Here is a 22,837-nt window from a genome sequence, read left to right on the forward strand (position 1 = left end):
CTAGATAGGTTTCTAAGTGATAGGAAAGTTTCGTTTTTGGCTGGGTGGTAGACAGCTCAGTTGTTTTATTTGTATAGATGTGCACTTCGTTTCTCTCTAAACCCAGCAAGGCTGTGGTTTCTCACTGCTGTCAGTAGGTGTCACTAGCACCACTAGCTATAGTTTGAGGTTCCTCTGCCAGACAGAGTTATGAATATTCATATTTCCCCCAGCCATCCCCGCAGGAAGTTCAGGCCACAGGGCATAGCTCCCAACTGTCCCTGATTTCGAGGGACTGTCCCTGATTTGGAGCAATGTCCCTCTGTCCCTCTTTTCTCCTCATTTGTCCCTCATTTTGGTCAGGTCTATATAGTTGTATATAAAATGCACTTTTTATCTTTCAAAAAGTGTTTTCCAGTGCTAAACCTTTCATCCAAATTATAAATTTCTGCATTTTTCAATTTTAAAAGCCAAAATAAAGGAATACTAGTGGTAAAAAAAAGCCCTTGTGGATTTAATTCACCTTTTTTTTTGTTATTTCCCCTTTAAGGGGGCATGGCAAGGGGCGTGTCCTATGCCTACATACGTTTGCTAGTAGGTGTCCCTCATTCCCATCTCAAAATGTTGGGAGGTATGCACAGGGGCATGATGGGGGAGGGTATAAATATCTGTGCTTGCTCTCTTGCCTCAGCTGGAAGCCTGAGAAGTTGTTGCTGGATTGTCTATGCAGCTGGACCCAGAAGCATGTTTAGGGCTTAGCATGTGCTGGGTTTACAGGCCTACACATCTTGCCTAGGAGATTCACCAGCTGGGAAAGCTGCCATCTCTGAAGGCCTTGCTGCTGATCTACATTGATTCTCATCAGGGTCCTGACTGTGCTATAACTGGGGCGGGGGGGGGGGGGGGGGGGGGCATACCTGCAACTACAAACACCCCTGAGACTACTAGCATCTCACTAGAGGGCAACAGGAAGCTAATTCTGGACAGCTATTTGGGGCCTTGTGAGTAAAAGACTGTTTGCTGAGCAGGGTGACATTTATTGCTTTAAGGATATAAAAGCCAGTGTAAAACTCCCACAGTGTTCCTGATTTACCCATTCGTTCCAGTCTCAGAGGTTAAGAAGTGCTATTTAAAGGACAGTGAAGTTAGCTTTAATGGTGCCAGCATTGATCAGAGTATCCCATGCCCTATACCCCTCCCTAGTTGGTTTTATCAGCATTAAAACCTAAAAAGACATCCCCTAGACTGGTTACTGGGTCAGTGTTCGTGGGGTCGCTTTCGTGTTTGCTAGCAGCTGCTGTACGTTCATCATCAATCAGTGCCCCTTTCGGGGGTACCGCTACAGGAAAAAATTACATGTTCCTTTTAATTGCCGTGTACTAGATGTTTACTTTATTTGAAGATTTTTATTTCTTTAAAATGCAAGGCAACCTGAGAAATGGAGTTTCTACAACAGTCAATAAGCAATATAAATCTGAAGCCATGTAACTCCTGTGATGCCAAACTGGATTATGTATATACATACCTTTTCAGTAAAATTATCAGTTTTGTAGTTTGGACTCTCTGAGAAATAAGATTCGTTAGTGATGAGGCAGACTATAGCTTTTTTCATGGCTCCTGTAGTCCAAATAATATCAGCAAGAGATGCTGCTAGGGCCCTTTCTTGTTGTTTTTGGCTTATTTCCGATAAACTAAAAAAAATAAAATATTAGTGCTAAAATGAATAATCATTTTTATAAACCTTTTCAGTGCATAATATCTGACGTATTTTAACATGGATTCTAGGTATATATATATTTTACATAGCTACATTGGACCAATGTAACTATGCATATACCATATTTGACTGATCCTCCTGAGGGCTGGGAATCTCTGAAGTATGCACCACTACTACAGTGATCTCCACTAGCTTCTGGGTCCTGCACCAAGCATCTGCCCTGCTCCACCCTGAACACAAGAGGTTGCGCGCTTGGCATGTGCACCATTAAGTAAACACTTTGCATGTTCTCAATGAATACAAAGCATTTTCTGACTGGATGAGGTGGAGAGGCGGTGCGGAGACATCACAATCTCCACCTCATCCAATCAAAGAACAATTTGCATTTATTGGAAAATAGCAATGCCTTCTCTTACTGGCACCCGTGCCGAGCGGGCAACCTCATAATTCAGTAGGGCAACCGCTCAGCACAGGAAATGAAAACTAGTGAAGGTCACTGTGGAAGTGTTGCCTATTACAGTAATTTCAAGCTTCCTCAAAATACCAGAGGTAGGGTATATGCATAGTTACATCCAAGCTGCACCAATGTAACTACAGTGCTGTGAAAAAGTATTTGCCCCCTTCCTGATTTTTTATTCTTTTGCATATTTCTCACACTTAAATGATTCAGATCATTAAACTAATTTTAATATTACACAAAGATAACCCGGGTAAATCCAAGATGCAGTTTTTAAATTATTATTTCATTTATTAAGGGAAAAAAGCTGTTCAAACCTGCCTGGCCCAATGTGAAAAAGTAATTGCCCCCTCCCATGCCGAATCATGAATAAACTGTGATTAACCACAATTTTTTGGAAATCTGAGTTAAATTTCACTTGCCACACCCAGGCCTGATTACTGCCAGACCTGTTGAATCAAGAAATCACATAAATAGAAGCTGTCTGACAAAGTGAAGCATGCTAACAGAGAACAAAAAGCCACACATCATGCCACAATCTAAAAATATTCAAGAACAGATTAGAAACAAACATGTATCGGTCTAGGAAGGGTTTCAAAGCCATTTCCAAAGCTTTGGAACTCCAGTAAACCAAGGGGAGAGCCATTATCCACAAATGGAGATTATTTGGAACAGTGGTGATGGTGACCCTTCCCAGTAGTGGCTGGCCTACAAAAAAGAGCATGATGACAACTCATCCAGGAGGTCATAAAAGAACCCAGAACAACATCTAAAGAACTGATGGAACCATGAATTCTGAGTTCTACCAGAAAATCCTAAAGGAGAATATCCAGCCATCAATTTGTGACCTCAAGCTCAAGTGCACTTGGGTTATGCAGCAGGACAATGATCTGGAACACAACAGCAAGTTCACCTCCAAATGGTTCAAACAAAGCAAAATTTAGGTTTTGGCGTGGCCTAGTCTAAGCCTGGACTTAAATCCAATTGGGATGCTGTATCATGACCTTACACAGGCCGTTAATGCTGGAAAAACCTTCCAGTGTGGCTGAATTAAAACAATTCTGCAAAGAAGAGTGGGCCAAAATTGCTCCACAACAATGTAAAAGACTCATTGACAGTTATCGCAAGCGCTTGATTGCAGTTATTGCTGCCAAGGGTGGCACAATCAGTTATTAGGTTTAGGGGAAATTACTTTTTCACATAAAGCCGGGCAGGTTTGCACAGCTTTTTTGCCTTAATAAAAGAAACCATCATTTAAAAACTGCATTTTGTATTTACTCGGGTTATCTTTGTGTAATATTAAAATTTGTTTGATGAGTCATTTAAGTGTGACAAACATGCAAAAAAAAAAAAAATCAGAAGGGGGGCAAATACTTTTTCACAGCATTGTATGTAAAAATATCCATACCTGGAATTCATCTTTAAGTATGAAATATATTAAGTACTTAAGAGTTATACTGCACATACAGTCATCCATTAACCCAATAATTTGTATTCTTTCGGAAATTAATTATATTAACACATAAGAATAGTAACACTAAATAACTGCCTCTTAGTATCACTCTCAGCCTGGCTATACATTAGTTATTTTGAGCCATTTGAGTCAGAAAATGTATTGATTCCCCCATTCAAGCACTCGATGACCCAATTTCAGAATACACTGATCAGCATTGCCGTCAGCGCTGATCAAGAGAAAAATTTCCAACAGGCTGGTTGTACACAAGTCAGTTATTAGATCAACTAGTGTACAACCAGCCTGCCCATACATGGATCGAAATTTGGCCAATTCCTACTGAACCGGCTGAATTTCAGTCTATGTATGACCCGCTTTAGGGAGACTTCAGTACTGTTTTGGTAAAGTTCCAGCTTTAGTTATACTTTAACTTTAGCTGCTATATTTTTTCTTATAGATTTACCTCTTGAAGGAGCTGTGTTCTTGACCATCCTTTGTAAACAGCAAGTGCTTAATGATGTGTGCTTGCACCACCATCTGAATGGCTCTTGTTCCACCCTTTGTAAAGCAAAATAATGGTTAATGAATGTTATATACCTACAGCAGCAAGGAAAGGTTACCGTACCCAAATTGTTTGTTCCTTAACTTCACCCTTTTTACTGAATAATCTGTCACAAAAGAAGCCATGGGGAGAAACCTAAGTTTCTTGCCCTAGCTCTTCCTTTTTACATGGCTTCTTGGAGGGGAGGAATGGTGGAATTTTCCTTGGAAGGCATCTCTTTTATTCATAATTTTTTGCTGTCTTAACCATTTCAATGACGTGTCACATCCAAAAGATGACTACAGCATGGTTCTCTCATTCTTTGAGGGTGTCCATGGATGTCCTCCCAGAACCATGCCCCCCACACGTCCCCTGGGGCACGCATTGGCATGTTCTGTGACAATTGTGTCCTTAGGAAAGCAGCCCTTTACCATGTGATCAGCTGTGTCCAATCACAGCTGATCACATCTAAACAGACTAGCCGGTTAACGGCAGTCCTTTCCTCCCATGCTGTCTTTGTGTGAGGAAAGGAAAGAAGATAACCAGGGTAAGGCGCAGACACCATGGCTCTTTTCCTCTGTCACGAGTGATGCGCAGTTTCACCGCCGCAGTTTAAAGAAAGCAGGATAATTAAAGCTGGATGAAGATACAACAAGAAATCTGCTTCACTCTGAAAGATTACAAGCAAACCAGCAATTGATATTTATTTTATATGAAGTCAGAGTGCCACTCTCTATCCACTAACATGTTTCTTTTACTCTTCCTTCTCACATCGGTGTCGTCTATCTATCGTCTCACTCCTACCCTCTCCGTACTACTGCACCCATCATCTCCTGCATTTGCTGCACCCACCACATGCTGATATAAACACTCGGGTATCAATGGATTAGAGATCTCTGTTGTTACAAATGTCAAGAGGTGGACATGTTTCACATCTTTGCTTCTTCAGGACTTTAAATTCTTGACTTAGAACAGAGATCCTGTTCAAAAACAGAGAGAAACACATACATATTGCTTACATTTAGATTACTTAGGAGCCAACAGAATTTATTTCAAAATATCATCCATTTAGAGGAGAAAATAGCATATATGGGGACTCACATCTATGAGGAACCTGCAAAAATTACGTGCCAGGTGTCATAAGAGAGCGATCCAGCAACCAGTATCTTTAAGCAATAAATTAATCAATATAAGTAATATCAACAGAAAATCATATGATTTATTCTGGACGTACCAATAAACATGAAATCAATAGATAGGGCATGGGTTGGTGAGCTGACCATAAAAATAGAATACTTACAAAGGATGAAGTCCTAGTTGGAAAAGGAAGGAGGGAGGGTAAAGGTATCCACCACAAACCAGAACACAAAATATAATAGGGATAGGGTTAATATCCCCACTAAAATACAGAAAGGCACAAAAAAAGGGATAATAAGATGTATCTATACCTTAATAATATAAGGATGTTACTTAATAGTGCAGTTTGACATGGAGGTGTTTACTCACTTGAAAAGACTAACAGACTAACAGATAAATTCTGCAGATAATGGAAAAATACATAATAAGAAAACTCCTATTCACAATCAATAGATGTACATAGGAGTACTAGTGAAACCAAAAAATTACTGGGGGTGAGAAAACAGCCCCATTGCCCCCAGATTGTAACCATGCCAGGGGTCCCACATGTCAGGACCTGGTTGCAGATTGCATATCCCAAGACCACCCGACACGTCATGTATGCCTGTGTAAAAGTTTCTCACTCTAAAACAGGGAGGGAACAGGATGATAGAATTCAATTCTTAATTACTGTTCATAATCTTTCTGTTACCTCCATATCTAAATGTACAAAGTGACTCTGTATAAAATAATTGAGTACACCAGTTATTGATATTCATTGTGTCTTCACACATAGGATATATACGGACAAATACAGATATATGCATGCATGGTTACAATCTGGGGGCAATGGGACTGTTTATCAGCCACTTTGTTTTTTTATATATTAATGATGTGCGATCTATCTGGTCTGCAGAGAGTGAGATGATGTGGCCTGATGTGCAGGTGTGTATGTGTGGGGGGCTCGAGTTGGGTGCGTGATGCTCGCTCTTCTCTGTCCATTGTAGGACAGAGTCTGGACATTCGCTATTGAGTATTGCGCATGCACTTTCGGTTTAATTTTCGGACGGAATTTGTTCGGCGCATGCGCGGAATGTAAATGGCTTACTGCATTACTAAATTCCCATTCTCACCTGCCCCATTAACCTGCCAATACCTTCCCACTGTTTCACCTGTATCTTACATTAATTAGGATGCCGTTTTGGCGCCAAAAATGGGTATATAATCAGTCTGGAATGCTAGGGCTGGAGGAATGGTCCTGTGTTTGCTGATGGGAGATTTAGGTAAGTCTATTTGAGGTTTTGTTAATGGACAGATGGCTATGTTAATTATGTGAGCTGATTTCAACTCACTAGATGTGCTATTATTTATTCCATAGACCTTCTGGTTGATGAATGTGGATGGAAGATGAGGCAGGAGACATTGGCTAGATAGCAATAGTATAATGGTGGTTTATTTGCCATCAGTTAGATAGTAAGTGGCCATGCTTCTACACCTTGTTTTTAGTGAATTTTTTGGTTTCGATAATTCTCCTGCTCTACAAGACTCTGGTCCGGCCGCACCTAGAGTATGCTGTCCAGTTCTGGGCACCAGTCCTCAGGAAGGATGTACTGGAAATGGAGCGAGTACAAAGAAGGGCAACAAAGCTAATAAAGGGTCTGGAGGATCTTAGTTATAAGGAAAGGTTGCGAGCACTGAACTTATTCTCTCTGGAGAAGAGACGCTTAAGAGGGGATATGATTTCAATTTGCAAATACCATACTGGTGACCTCACAATAGGGATAAAACCTTTTTGCGGAAGGGAGTTTAACAAGACACATGGCCACTCATTAAAATTAGAAGAAAAGAGGTTTAACCTTAAAATACATAGAGGATTCTTTACTGTAAGAGCAGCAAGGATGTGGAATTCTCTTCCAGAGGTGGTGGTCTCAGCAGGGGAGCATTGATAGTTTCAAGAAACTATTAGATAATCACCTGAATGACCACAACATACAGGGATATACAATGTAATACTGACATATAGTCACACACATAGGCTGGAATCGATGGACTTGTGTCTTTTTTCGACCTCACCTACTAAATAACTAGTACTCCTATCTACATCTATTGATTGTGAATAGGAGTTTTCTTATTATGTATTTTTCCATTATCTTCAGAATTTATCTGTTACTCTGTCTTTTCAAGTGAGTGAACACCTCCGTGTCAAACTGCACTATTAAGTAACATCCTTATATTATTAAGGTATAGATACATCTTATATCCCTTTTTTTGTGCCTTTCCGTATTTGAGTGGGGATATTAACCCTATCCCTATTATATACAGCACTGATTATATATTGGATTTTTTTAGGGACTGGTTGATGGAGTAATTGCAGGGCTTTTTGTGTTCTGGTGTGTGGTGGATACCTTTACCCTCTCTCCTTCCTTTTCCAACTAGGACTTCATCCTTTGTAAGTATTCTATTATTATGATCAGCTCACCAACCCATGCCCTATCTATTAATTTCACGTTTATTGGTACTTTCAGAATAAATCATATGATTTTCCGATGATATTACTTATATTGATTAATTTATTGCTTAAAGATACTGGTTGCTGGATCGCTCTCCTATGACACCTGGCACGCCATTTTTTTGCAGGTTCCTCATAGATGTGAGTCCCCATATATGCTATTTTTTCATCCAAATGGATAATATTTTGAAATAAATTCTGTTGCGCTCCTAAGTAATCTAAATGTAAACAATACAATGTGTTACTCTCTGTTTTTGAACAGGATCTCTGTTCTAAGTCAAGAATATAAGGTCCTGAAGAAGCAAAGATGTGAAACGCGTCGACCTCTTGACATTTTCCAACTGCAAACCACATATCCAATACCCCTTCTCCTCTGGCAGCCACTGCAATTCGCTCAGTTTTATTTCTATCCTCCTGCTTCCTCAAAGCAGCCCACCAATCTCATGAGCCCTTTGGAAAGCCCGCTCCATCTGTAACAAGCTAACATGTGTGCATGACCTCTTCATCTCTCATGGCTTTAACATACTCGCCATAACTGAGACCTGGCTTTAAAATTTTGACTCAACCTCTCCTGCTGCCCTCTCCCATGATGACCCCCATTGAACTCACTCCCCGAGACTCAATGGACAAAAAGGAGGTGGAGTTGTATTCCTTCTATCCCCACAAAGCACCTCCCAAGTCCTTCCTACCCCTCCCTCTCTATCCCTCTTTTCTTTCGAGATGCACTGTATTCGTCTGTTTTCACCCATCTCTCTGAGGATTGTAGCAATTTATCGGCCTCCTGGACTGGTATCACACTTTTTGATGACTCTGCTGCCTGGCTACCCTACTTTCTCTCCTCTGAAATACCCACTATCAGTCTTGGTGATAGTGGGTATTTCCGAAAAGCACTTTGGAAGCACTGCAACACAGGTGCTTTTAACCCCTTTTTGGGCCGCTAGCAGGGGTAAAAAGCACCCCGCTAGGGACCTAAAAGTGTTGCTCAAACAGCAGTAAAACGCCGCTAAAATGAGCCGTGCTTTACCGCTTCCCACTCCAATTTCTGGTGCTACCCATTGTGTTGACAACAGTAGACACATTATTACTGGCTGGATGTCACGTGCTGTATTGAGCAGCTCTTTGCTGTAGTCATGTTTTAAAAACTGCACAACAGTTATCTTTGCCAATCCAAAGTTTTCTTGAAAAATCTCATTTCATGTTGTGAGTTCTGCCTGTCTGCTGGTTGTCTCTTTCCACAACTTTCTGGAATCCCTGCATGCTTTGCAGCTTCTCTTCTGCTGTTTAGTTTTAAAGGGATTGTAAACCCTTGTGTTTTTTCACCTTATTGCATCCTATGCATTAAGGTGAAAAAACACCTGGCAGTGACCGCCCCCCACCCCCCCGTTCTACATACCTGAGCCCTAGAATTTCCCACGGCGGAGACGCGCTCTTCCTCTGGATTGGATAGATTGATAGCAGCACAGCCATTGGCTCCCGCTGCTGTCAATCAAATCCAATGATGTGGCGCAGGGGGAAGGGGCGAGTCCGGCATTCTGCATCTATGGACACAAATGCTGGACTTGGGAGCGCGCCCGCAAGGTAAACCCCCGGGTGAGTGCTCCTCCTATGGGGTTATACGATGCGGGGAGGAGTAACCAGTGCTGCCGGGGGACCCCAGAAGACGGTGATCGGGGCCACTCTGTGCAAAACGAACTGCACAGTGGAGGTAAGTATGACATGTTTGTTATTTGAAAAAAAAAAAACTCAAAGTTTTACAATCACTTTAATCTCTAAGGCTGGCCATACATGTTCAATCAACTTGTACAATTTTCCTTTATATTTACCAAAAAACATATAATATGAGGTCAAAACTAAACCACTTTCAATTGTATCCAATTAGGCAGGCTCTTGCACTACATAGTTTAAGGTAAATCTAAAGGAAAATTGTACAAGAAAATTGAGCATGTATGGCCAGACTTAGGTCTACATATCCCATGGAACCTTGCTGTGTGCAAGCATGGATTCCTGTACTTACTTCACCTCCTAAAACTCTTCCTCACAGTGCCTCTGTAGCTCAGAAGGCAAGCTCTGTGAAATATGTGACACAGCAGTGCCTACCCACAGGGCAGAGGCGTAACTAGAACCTTCAGGGCCCTGGTGCAAGAAACCATGATGGGCCCCCCTTCCATCCTAGCCTTTCAGTTTTGAGAGGGTGTCCATGGACATCCTCCCAAAACTGTGCTTCCCGCATGCCCCCTGGGACATGCATCCAGCGCAATCACAGTGGTCTTTTACCATGTGATGTCAGCTGATCACATGTAAACAGACTTGCCGGTTATCCACAGCCCTTTCCTCCCACGCTGTGTCTGTGTTAGGAAAGGACTGTCATTAACTGTCAAGAATGTCAGTAAATAGTTTACACTGATAATCAGTGCCACAATCATCAGTGCTCGTCAATGCCGCCTATCAGTGCCAATCAATGCCGCCTACAAGTGTTGCCTATCAGTGCTCATTAATATCGCCTATTAGTGCCCATCAAATTTTCCTATCAGCACCACCTATCAGTACTCTTTAATGCTGCCCATCAGTGCCCATCAATACTGCCTGAGGTCTGCCTATCAGTGTTCCTCAGTGCCCATCAGTGCAGCCTATGAGTTCTGCCTATCAGTGCTCTTCAATGCCCATCAGTGCCACCTATAAGTGCCCATTAGTGCCTCCTATCAGTGCAGCCTATCAGTGCTCATCAGTAAATCCTATCAGTGCCTCCTATCAGTGCCTCCTATCAGTGCCCACCAGTGCCTCCCATCGGTGCCCCCTATTGCCTTCTCAGTGCCCCCATCAGTGCCCCCTATCAGTGCCCCCTAGTGCCTTCTCAGTGCCCCCTATCAGTGCCTCCCTTCAGTGCTCATCAGTAAATCCTATCAGTGCCTCCTATCAGTGCCCCCTAGTGCCTTCTCGGTGCCCCCTATCAGTGCCCCCTAGTGCCTACTCAGTGCCCCCTATCAGTGCCTCCCTTCAGTGCTCATCAGTAAATCCTGTCAGTGCCTCCCATTGGTGCTCCCTATCAGCGTCCCCTATCAGTGCTTTCTATCACTACCCCCTATCAGTGCCCCCTATCAGTGCCCCCAATCAGCATCCCCTATCAGTGCCTTCTATCAGTGCCCCCTAGTGCCTTCTCAGTGCCCTGTATGAGTGCCTCCCTTCGGTGCTCATCAGTAAATCCTATCATTGCCTCCTATCAGCGTCCCCTTTTAGCATCCCCTATCGGCACCCCCTATCAGTGTCCCCTATCAGTGCCCCCTATCAGTGTCTTCTATCAGTATCTTCTATCAGTGTCCCCTATCATTGCCCATCAGTGTCCTCTATCAGTGTCCATCAGTGCCTTCTATCAGTGTCCCCTATCAGTGCCCATCAATGTCCTCTATCAGTGCCTTCTATCAGTGTCCCCTATCAGTGCCCATCAGTGTCCTCTATCAGTGCCTTCTATCGGTGTCCCCTATCAGTGCCCATCAGAGTCCTCTGTCTTCTCAGGACAGCATGGCTCTGAGCAGAGAGCGTGTCTCTCATGTTACAGCAGCACAGAGACATCGGCATTGACAGTTTTATTTCCCTCTCCGTCCGTATCGTACAGGACGACACAGAACACACAGCTCATCTGCTCCTCCTTCTCCCCCCTCCCTTCTCCTGTAAAGGATACCAATACCAAAGACATTTACACACCTAGATGGATTCAGCATTGCTCTGAGCTGCATCTATCCCCAGTCACTGGCTCTTTGCTCTGTGGAGTGTTGAGCTGTGTAGAGGGTGAGAGCGGCTGGTTTTTAGGCTCTCAGCAATGCTGAGAAGCTGAGCCAGCTGCCAGACAGGTATCTGTGTGGACCCCGACATTAAAGTTGAGATCACTCTAGAGTTTAGACCAGCTCTGTGACATCAGCTGACAGCAGGCAAGAGCCAACAGCAGCTAAGAGCTAAAATAGCTTTGGCCATACTTCTCCTTTAATGCTGTAAATGTATTAAGGTAAAACAATGTTTAGCCTTTAGTACCACTTTAACTTCTAACTTTAATTTAGTGATCTAATAATTATAGTTGTCCACGGATTTTCCACTCTTGGTAAGAAGCAATTCTTATTCTAAATTATCTCATATGTTATTAAACTGTCAGTGCTTTCATGCTGAATTCTCCACAGTCCTTTCAGGCATGCTTTTTATTTTAATACTTCCATGGCAATAGGCCATGACAGACTCAGATGATGCTGCTGTGAGGCAATGTAAATGTGTGCTGCTAATCAGCTATCCTTTACTGAACTATGGTGATCAAGCAGGGGTTCTTTATTAACCCAGAGAGATATCAGTGTGCTGGGGGCTGCACATCAAAGCAAACTTTAAGGGGCAACTCAATATGTAATGTACTGTATATATTGTTAAAAGAGAGGATGGGGTGATAAAAGTTTTATGCGCCAGGGTAGAGACTGTCTAACCTTTCTCAACTGTATATAAAGCAAAATAAAAAATAGCTCAAGCTCCACTTCAAGTATATGGAGCTATAACAAAATTTAAAGTAACGCATCAATGATTTGTATTGTTATCTGTAGACTTGAAGTTCCTCTGAAAAGCAGCATGAGATTGATTACTGCTCCCTTTTAGCAAAGTTGAGTATCATTGGAATGTTGCTGCTTGGTAGCAGCTGACTTACACCTTGGATAGAACCTCTAGTTGAAGCAGTTCTTTGAATGATGGTGTTTCATGATGTCTACCCACTAGCATATGGGAAAAACACAAACAGGCTTAGTTAACAAGATTGTTTTAAAGGAGAAGTACAGCCAAAGCTCAGCCAACAGCGAAAGTCTGCTGTCAGCTGACGTCACAGAGCTGGTCCTGGCTGGGGAAAGATCACAACCATATGGTCGAGATCCACCCAGGAGCCTTGACTGGCACCTGGCTCGGCCTCTCAGCGATCCGCTGATGGATGGAGCCAAATCCAGGGCAATCTTAGAAGAAAATATGTTAGATTCTGCAAAAGACTTGAGACTGGGGCTGAGGTTCACCTTCCAGCAGAACAACAACCCTAAACATACAGCCAGAGCTACAATGGGATGGTTTAGATAAAAGCATATTCATGTGTTCATGTGTTAGAATGACTCAGTCAAAATCCAGACCTAAATCCAATTGAGAATCTGTGGCAAGACTTGAAGATTTCTGACAGAGCTTGACCTATTTTGCAAAGAAGAATGGGTAAAAAATTCACTCTATAGATGTGCAAAGTTGGTAGAGAAATAGCCAAAAATATTTGCAGCTATAAAAAGTATTGCAAAGTATTGACACACTTTTCAGATATTTATTTGTAAAAAATTCTGAAAACCATTTATCATTTCCTTCCACTTCAAAATTATGTGCCACCTTGTGTTGGGCTATCACATAAAATCCCAATAAAATACATTTACGTTTTTGGTTGTAACATGACAAAATGTGGAAAATTTTAAAGGGTATGAATACTTTTTTAAGGCACTGTATATATATTGGCGTTGGGGTAATTATGCTTATGAGGAAGAATTGTTTTCCAATGAGTTGTGCTGGTCCAAATTGTGTTTTAGGGCATGGTTCACATAGAAATCAGTTAACCATGCAAGGTTTTCCACCATTAACATGAACATTCAACTGAAAATGCTGAGCCACTTGGCACCGCTGCTTACTTACTAGTCCCTCCGACTATATTGCCTGCCTCTCCTGGTTCTCTCGGCTCACTCAGCCCTTAATCACAGTATCTCACAAAAGTGAGCACGCCCCTCACATTTTTGTAAATATTTCATTATATCTTTTCATGTGACAACACTGAATAAATGACACTTTGCTACAATATAAAGTAGTGAGTGTACAGCTTGTATAACAGTGTAAATTTGCTGTCCCCTCAAAATAACTCAACACACAGCCATTAATGTCTAAACCACTGGCGACAAAAGTGAGTACACCCCTAAGTGAAAATGTCCAAATTGGGCCCAATTAGCCATTTTCCATCCCCGGTGTCATGTGACTCAGTGTTACAAGGCCTTAGGTGTGAATTGGGAGCAAGTGTGTTACATTTAGTGTTATTGCTCTCACTCTCTCATACTGGTCTAAGTTCAACATGGCACCTCATGGCACAGAACTCTCTGAGGATCTGAAAAAAAAGAATTGTAGCTCTACGTAAAGATGGCCTAGGCTATAAGAAGATTGCCAAGACCCTGAAACTGCACCAAGGTTGTCAACACCATATAGCGGTTTGACAGGACAGGTTCCACTCAGAACAGGCCTCACCATGGTTGACCAAAGAAGTGCACGTGCTCAGCGTCATATGCAGAGGTTGTCTTTGGGAAATAGATGTATGAGTGCTGCCAGCATTGCTGCAGAGGTTGAAGGGGTGAGGGTCAGCCTGTCAGTGCTCAGACCATACGCCTCACACTGCATCAAATTGGTCTGCATGGCTGTCGTCCCAGAAGGAAGCCTCTTCTAAAGATGATGCACAAGAAAGTCTGCAAACAGTTTGCTGAAAACAAACAGACTAAGGACATTAATTCGTAATAATGACCCCAAACACACCTCCAAGACGACCACTGCCTTGTTAAAGAATCTGAGGGTAAAGGTGATGGACTGGCCAAGCATGTCTCCAGACCTAAACCCCATTGAGCATCTGTGGGGCATCCTCAAATGGAAGGTGGAGGAGCGCAAGATCTTTAACTTCCACCTGCTCTGTGATGTCGTCATGGAGGAGTGGAAGAGGACTCCAGTAGAAACCTGTGAAGCTCTGGTGAAATCAATGCCCAAGAGGGTTAAGGCAGTGCTGGAAAATAATGGTGGCCACACAAAATATTGACACTTTGGGACCAATTTGGACATTTTCAGTTAGGGGTGTACTCACTTTTGTTGCCAGCAGTTTAGACATTAATGGCTGTGTGTTGAGTTATTTTGAGGTGACAGAAAATTTACACTGTTATGCTGGCCATACACTATGTGACCAAAATTTGGTCATTTAGACAGTTTGTTCGTTTTTTGGCCAGTTAATGGGCATAAAATCGATAATCGTTGGGACGTTATTGAGCCGAAAAAATCAAGGACAAGTTTGGAAATTTTCTGCCGAACGAACAATAAATTGAAAAGTTAATGTGTTTCACAGTCCTAACTGTCTGCACTAGGTATATGTAAAAAAACGAACAAAAATGCATTAATTTATGTCCGCTAAACGATTTATCGGTCATTACATGATGGCACTATCGTTTGCGCTCACGGCCGAATGTTCGTTTTTCGAAAATGTGTTCGGACAATTTTTCGTATAGTGTATGGCCAGCATTATACAAGCTGTACACTCACTACTTTAGATTGTAGCAAAGTCAAGCTTCGAGGGTCGTAGCTCGGTGACCTGGGATCATAGAGACCCAAAATTTGGGGGGGGGGGGGTGTAGCCTAAGTGCTACCCTACCACTGGCTCCTTAGACCTATGGTTACAGAAATATGGGGCTCCTTGCGCAGCCTGTCGGAAACAAAATACAGAGCGGCCACTTTAAATACAAGCTGACACTCTGTTTTCAGAAGACTGAGAGGTTGAGCTCACGGTGTCTCTCACCAATGACGTCCCTGGGGGAGGCAGAGGGGGCCCTGAACCCCCCCCAACATTATGCTGTGCCCCACCATGTGCCCCCCCAATTTAAAAAAAAAAATTTATTTTTTTTTTACAAAAAGGCAATGACTTTTTGTTTGCATTCCAAGCGGATGCGCCGCATCTTACTCAGGCCGTCGCTGGAGTAACACAGTCTCTATTGAGAGGGAGAGCGTCACCAGTCAGCTCCTGTGGGTGATTCCTCCCCCCTCCCTCTGCTCGCTGACACTGCATAATGCGAGCGCTCACACAACCATGGCCGCCCGATCTGCTCCTTCCCCTGCATCCTCATTGGCAGGGAGAAGATCGAGTTGCAGGAAGGACTCCACCAGGACTCTCAGTTACTGAAAAAACAGACTGATTTCTCCCGTCCTTAGGACAGGAGAACCGGCCTGTAAATTCCAAGAGATGCCAGACCAACGCTGTCAATAGCAGGGGCAGGACAGCAAGAGGAGGCTGGGGAACCCCACAGTGGCAGAACACCAGGGCCCGGTGCCAAGACAACCTTTGCAACCCTGATAGTTCTCCCACTGCTTTGGACCCTTATATTTTCTTGGTATGCTGGTGACATACATCTCTTGTTTTCTGCCATCCTGGGGGGCCCCAATACAGTAGGAAGGGAGCTCACTGCAGAACATGTGAAAGGGCCCGTTGTGGGATCGTAGCAAAGGACCCCAGGATATATATATATATATATATATATATATATATATATATATATATATATATATATATATATATGCATTTTATAGTTGCCCCCCTACTTTTGTCCCTGTCCCCCCATGTGCCCCCCTAAATATGAAAGCTGGAGACGCCACTGCCTCTCACTTCTTGCCAGAGGCACTGAACTCAATTAACAGTGTCTTGGACCAATGGTAAAGTACCATTGGTCCCAGCTGTCCAATAAAAATGCTGCAGTGGGGGCACGTCTCTCACTGCAGTGTCATAGAAAGGGCATGTGTCTAAAAGACAAATGCTCCCTTCCAGCCCAGCCCTCTTAACTAAAAGGAAAAAACATGAGTTTGTGTGTATAAGATTTACCCACAATCCCATGTTTTTCTCACATAGTTAAGAGGGAGAATGAGCGTCTGCTGCCTGCTGAAAATGTACTGTTATATTCAAGCTAAATCATATATTCATATGTTATAACATAATAATTTATTATTTATCTATTTACTGTGAAATTACTGGTTGGAAGTTATAACTTCAAACTTCAGTAATTTGTCCGTTAAGCCAACTGCTTGAGTACAGATTTTTAAAATATAGTAAATTACCCTAAAAACAATATATAATAATTATTTGTATATTACTTATGGTAATTAACCCCTTGCCACCCAGGCCAATTCTGACACTTCTCTCCATGTAAAAATCATCTTTTTTTGCTAGAAAATTACTCAGAACCCCCAAATATTATATATATTGTTTTAGCAGACGCCCTATGGAATAAAATGGCGGCCGTTTCAACTTTTTATGTCACACGGTATTTGCGCAGCAATTTTTTTAAATGCTTTTTTTTTGGGGAAAAAAACTGTTTCATAAATAAAAAAAACACTAACTTTAGCCCAATTTTTTTGTATAATGTGAAAGATGATGTTACACCGAGTAAATAGATACCTAACATGTCACCACTTACGGACCGCCCACCGCCATTATACAGCAGCTCTTTGAAGTGGAATATCGTTGTTATGGCAGCAACTAGCTGCCATAACCCCGATATCCACTTCTTCAACGGGCGGTTCACTTTCAGATAAAAGTGGTCTCAGCTGCGGATTCGCTGCAAGATCACTTTTATCAGTGGCGGTAGAGGGCTCCTGCTGCTCTCTGGTGTCCTCCGCCACATACCAGAACCGGCGGTGGAGGCGATCAGGTCCTTTCCCCTGCTTGGCATGGAGCTGATTGAGGGGAAGATGGCCCCCACCCAGCTCCATACCATTGCAGGGCAGAAGCAACGTCAAAACATCACTTCCGCCCATAGCTACAAAGGGACTTTTTTTTTTCAAACAACATTTTTCGACAAGCTCGCGTGCAAAAGCGTACACATACGTGAGTAGCTCCTGCCTATGAAAACGGTGTTCAAACCACACATGTGAGGTATCACCGTGATCGTTACAGCGAGAGCAATAATTCTCGCTCTAGACCTCCTCTGTAACTCAAAACATGCAACCTGTACAATTTTTTTAAACGTCGCCTATGGAGATTTTTAAGATTTGAAGCATGACATGTTGGGTATCAGTTTACTTGGCGTAACATCATCTTTCACAATATAAAAATTGGGCTAACGTTACTGTTGTCTCATTTTTTAATTCAAAAAAGTGTATTTTTTCCAAAAAAGTGTGCTTGTAAGACCTCTACGCAAATACGGTGTGACAGAAAGTATTGCAACAACCGCCATTTTATTCTCTAGGGTGTTAGACAAAAATATATATAATGTTTGGGGGTTCTAAGTAATTTTATAGCAAAAAAATATATATTTTAACTTGTAAATAATAAGTTTGAAAAATAGGCCCAGTCCTTAAGTGGTTAAAATTGCGCACACTTGTGGAATGGCGCCAAACTTCAGAACTTATAAATCTCCAAAGGAGACGCTTAAAATTTTTTTACAGGTTACATGTTTAGAATTACAGAGGAGGTCTAGTGCTAGAATTATTGCTCTCGCTCTAACGATCGCTGTGTAAGTAACCTGAGTGTATCTGGCTCTGATACTAGCCAGTGCCTCACCAGCCACTGACCTCACCGCACGTCCCTGGTTTTTGCTAATGTCTATATGGATTGACTTCTACTCCTTTGCCCCCTTGCAGAGAAACCAGCTTCACTAGATTATTATGTTTTCTTTATTATTTTTCTTTTGATTCTTAAATCAACCCTCACTGTCTTCTAATGCCTACACTGAAGCAGTGTATCTGGATTGATGCAACCTCACTAGAACTTTGGAAACTGTACCCAAATCCCATGCTGTGAGGAGAGCCTAAAATGTTGCTTCGGCACTGGATCCTGTGTGGGGTGCTCACCTTGGCACTTGGTGTGATACGTTGAGTTTGTTGCAGAGACTGTTATATAGGTCTAGGGCCATGGTCCATCACAATGAAGACCCTGAAGACCTCATCGGGGTATGTCCACTGTGATGGGTGAAGTCTGGACTTTACATACAGTCCAGTGTCACAGCCAAACAAGCCAGGGTTATTTGTATATTCAGGTTGTATTTTTGAAAGTTACTGTGTAAAACCGGGCTCTGTCTGGAATGTATTCACTCCCAGTAACGATGTGTCCCTTGCACTAGAGCAGGACCCAGTTCTAACACTGGTTTCAGCATCCAATTCTAGTTCTATTTCAGGCACACAAGTGGCCTATTTAACCACTTCAGCCCTGGAAGAATTTCCCCCCTTCCTGACTAGGCCATTTTTTGCGATACGGCACTGCGTCGCTTTAACTGACAATTGTGCGGTTGTGCGATGCTGTACTTAAACAAAATTTACGTCCTTTTTTTTCCCACAAATAGGGCATCCTTTTAGTGGCAAAAGTTATCGCGTCTAAAAAATAGGGGATAGATTAATGGCATTTTTATTATTATTTTTTTTTATAGTAGTGGCGGCGATCAGCGATTTTTATCGGGACTGTGATATTGCGGCGGACAAATCGGACACTTGACACATTTTTGGGACCAGTGACACTTATACAGTGATCGGTGCTATAAAAATGCACTGATTACTGTATAAATGACACTGGCAGGGAAGGGGTTAACACTAGTGGGCAATCAAGGGGTTAACTGTCTAGGTGTGTTCTAACTGTAGTGGGGATGGGACTGACTAGGGGAGGAGAGAGATCGGTGTTCATACTTAGTATGAACACATGATCTCTCTCCTCTCCCCTGAGAGAACCGGGATTTGTGTGTTTACACACACAGATCCCGGTTCTCGCTCTGTCGTGAGTGATCGCGGGTACTCGGCGGTCATCGCCCCTGCCGGGCACTCGCATCGGCACCGGGAACACGCTTCAGGCACACGCGCCACTGGATGTGCCTTAAGGAGCCGACGTACAGCTATGACGGCTCACGCAGGGGAGCCAACCTGCCACAGTATAACTACGGCGGCTGGCCCGGAAGCGGTTAACAAAAGCAGAATTTTCTGCACCTGTGTCACAATTCCTCGTACAAATTATGATCTTAATTCAGCCATCTTTGTCCGGAACTCAGAAATGCCCTGCCTCTTCTCTGACTCCCGTTTCTCAATGAGAGTTAGACCCTGATTTGCCAGTCCTAGAGGATGCTGAGTCAGAGGGCAATGAAGAGGGTGTTGAGGCAGTTTTGAGGGAAGCTTTCTCTCCCTCACATATATGTCACTATATTGGAGAGGGAGCTTCACGCTCATTAAATGCTTGCTAATTTTGAAACGATCATTGCCTCTGTCCACAAAAACGGCATTGTGCGGGTTGACTCCTACATCTCTCCATGCCCCTTTGGGATAATAGGTACCCACAGAATCTTGCAAAATATTCCCTATTGGCAGAGCTGTACTGGAGGGAGGGAGACCTGTAATAAGGGTGGAGAGTTGTATTGAAGGACAAAGAGCTGTATTGGATGGGAGGGGGTGCTGTACTGGGGGGAGGAGCGGGGGGGAGAGCTGTGCTATAGGAGGGAATCTGTACTAGTGGGAGATCTTTACTGGGCAAGGGGGATTTTGGAAAGGAGGTCATTTTTTGTACTCTGTCTACTGTTCTGCGAATTATTCTCTCCTGACCCCTCTGTTCAATGTTTTACACTCCTAACCCCTGTATTCTGTGCATTGCGCACACCTTTCCTCTGTACGTTTCCCTCCTCCGTAGAATACTCTACGAATAGGTGTCGGATGGAGTGAAACGTGGTAGAGCTTGTAAAAACCAGGTGTAACAGTCTGTACATCAGATAAATAAATAAATTCAATAAATTGAATTAAAGGCTTTAAATGGAGAGTGGCTCCCTTTTGTATTTATATGACTGCCAGGCTCTGCAAAAGCATATGTAATGAGTACAAGTAGGTTTGGGTTTTATTTAGCCATGCCACCTTTAGCCCCCCCCCCCACTATTCACTGCAGAGCACTATGCTTGCCCTATTGTTACTCTATTTTAGGTGTCCAAAGGTGCCCAAGGTCTTTTACAATCCTAGCAATGCCCTTGCTGCACCTGCTAGGATTTTTGTAAAATATCTTTATATAGCAAATGATTTATTTACTACAAGGACTGTAATGTATAAATACAACATACATGTATATTTAGTTTTAATTGTTACCTTTTCTACTTCCAATGCATATGCCAGGTTTGAAAAGGCTTCTCTGAATTTGAAAAATGATTTTTTCCATTCATAGTTAAATGTTTGTAATGTGTTTCCAAACAAAATTTTTCTCAGCGCCTGAAAAGAAAAATTATTGCAAAAGTGCTATAAGTAATACACAGTTTGTGCTAACTATACCTAATATACACATATTATAATGATTACAAAAAACTATTTTCCCTGAAGATTTTTTAGAAAGATAGGCCTCATGGATCAAAAGTGTTCTATAAAGCCCCAAATGTGTTAGGACATTCAATTAGGACAGGTTGTCAATAGAAAGATGGCACACAGGCTATAAATAAAAGAACAGGGTACAAGATAATCTTTGGTGCCTTTCATTAACTTCCCACACAATGTCCAGACCATACATAAAACATTCATACATTCATTTTCTGCCCTCCAAGAGAACCAATGACCAGTTAGTCTTACCTATTAGGCATACAGTTGGCCTAAATTTATAGTTCTTTTAACCAGTCTAGTTCAAATATTTGATATTACCCATGAGGCATTCCGGCTTAGTAGTATATGGTATGATAATTTTCTGAAATATGACCAACTCATGGAAATGAATACAGAAATAGATCTTCTACTATTGAAATAATGACTATAGGACTATAACTAAATTGGTATTAATTGGCCGCAGCCCTTTTTTAATGTTGGTATTAATAATACATTTACCTAAAAATGTCTGTCCACCAACGTTTAGCATCCAACCTGACAGAACTGGAGAGGATCTGCAAGGAGAAATGGCAGAGGTTCCCCAAATCCAGGTGTGAAAAACTTGTTGCATCTTTCCCATAAATACTCATGGTTGTATTAGATCAAAAGGGTGCTTCTACTAAATACTGAGCAAAGGGTCTGAATACTTAGGACCATGTGATATTTCAGTTTTTCTTTTTTAATAAATCTGCAAAAATGTCAACAATTCTGTGTTTTTCTGTCAATATGGGGTTCTGTGTGTACATTAATGAGGAAAAAAATGAACTTAAATGATTTTAACAAATGACTGCAATATAACAAAGAGTGAAAAATTTAAGAGGGTCTGAATACTTTCCGTCCCCACTGTAAAATAGTCCCGCCATCACAGCTTGAACTAAACAACTATACCCACTTAAAGCGGAGGTCCGCCGATTTTTTTTTTTTTTTTTTAAGTCAGTAGCTACAAATACTGCAGCTGCTGACTTTTAAAATAAGGACTCTTACCTGTCCAGGCCATACGTGATGTCGGCACCCGAAGCCGATCTATCCCTCGGCTGTCGGGTGCTGCCGCCGCCATCTTCAGTAAGGAAATCCCTACTGTGCATGCGTGACTCATGCTGCGTTATCCCACTGGTCCCTGCTGTGTTCTGGGACCTGTGTGTCTCCCAGAAGACAGCGGAGGGGACAGAGAAGGCGCCGGAAGTGGCGTAGATACCCGCGGGTGGCTCGGGTATCTATGCCCAAAAGTGGGAGCTAAATACCTGTATTAGACAGGTATCTGCTCCCCCCTGAAAGGTGTCAAATGTGACACCGGAGGGGGGGGAGGAACCGGAAAAGCGGAAGTTCCATTTTCCGCTTTAAGGACCGAGCCTCTTTCTGAGATTTGGTGTTTACAAGTAAAGACTTTTTTTTTTTGCTAGAAAATTACTTAGAACCCCCAAACATTATATATTTTTTTTCTAACACCCTAGAGAATAAATTGGCGGTCATTGTAATACTTTCTGTCACACCGTATTTGCGCAGTGGTCTTGGCACAAGTTGGCACAATTTCTTTTATATTGTGAAAGATAATGTTACGCCGAGTAAATTGATACCCAACATGTCACGCTTCAAAATTGCACCCGCTCGTGGAATGGCGACAAACTTTTACCCTTAAAAATCTCCATAGGCGACGTTTAAAAAATTCTACAGGTTGCATGTTTTGACTTACAGAGGAGGTCTAGAGCTAGAATTATTGCTCTCGCTCTACCGATCATGTGGTTTGAACACCGTTTTCATATGCGGGCGCTGCTCACGTATGCGTTCGCTTCTGCACTTGAGCTCGGCAGGACAGGGCGCGTTTAAAATTGTTTTGACACATTTTTGGGACCAGATACACTTATACAGCGATCAGTGCTACAAAAATGCACTGATTACTGTATAAATGACACTGGCAGGGAAGGGGTTAACACTAGGAG

At 42.5% G+C, this 22,837-nt stretch overlaps 1 protein-coding gene across 2 annotated transcripts in view; it reads right to left on the reverse strand.

Annotated features, from left to right (window-relative positions):
- MINDY4B (MINDY family member 4B) overlaps positions 1-22,837 on the reverse strand; it is a 137,886-nt gene that overhangs the window by 43,609 nt on the left and 71,440 nt on the right. For both annotated transcript variants that reach the window (XM_073629080.1, XM_073629081.1), the window contains 3 exons: positions 20,640-20,759; positions 4,070-4,164; positions 1,505-1,670 (listed from right to left, as the gene is read on the reverse strand). In XM_073629080.1, the coding sequence (XP_073485181.1) occupies positions 1,505-1,670; positions 4,070-4,164; positions 20,640-20,759 (381 nt within the window). The remainder of the gene's footprint in view (positions 1-1,504; positions 1,671-4,069; positions 4,165-20,639; positions 20,760-22,837) is intronic.

Source organism: Aquarana catesbeiana, linkage group LG04 (genome assembly GCF_042186555.1).
Source record: "Aquarana catesbeiana isolate 2022-GZ linkage group LG04, ASM4218655v1, whole genome shotgun sequence".
In the NCBI taxonomy this organism is placed as follows: domain Eukaryota; kingdom Metazoa; phylum Chordata; class Amphibia; order Anura; family Ranidae; genus Aquarana; species Aquarana catesbeiana.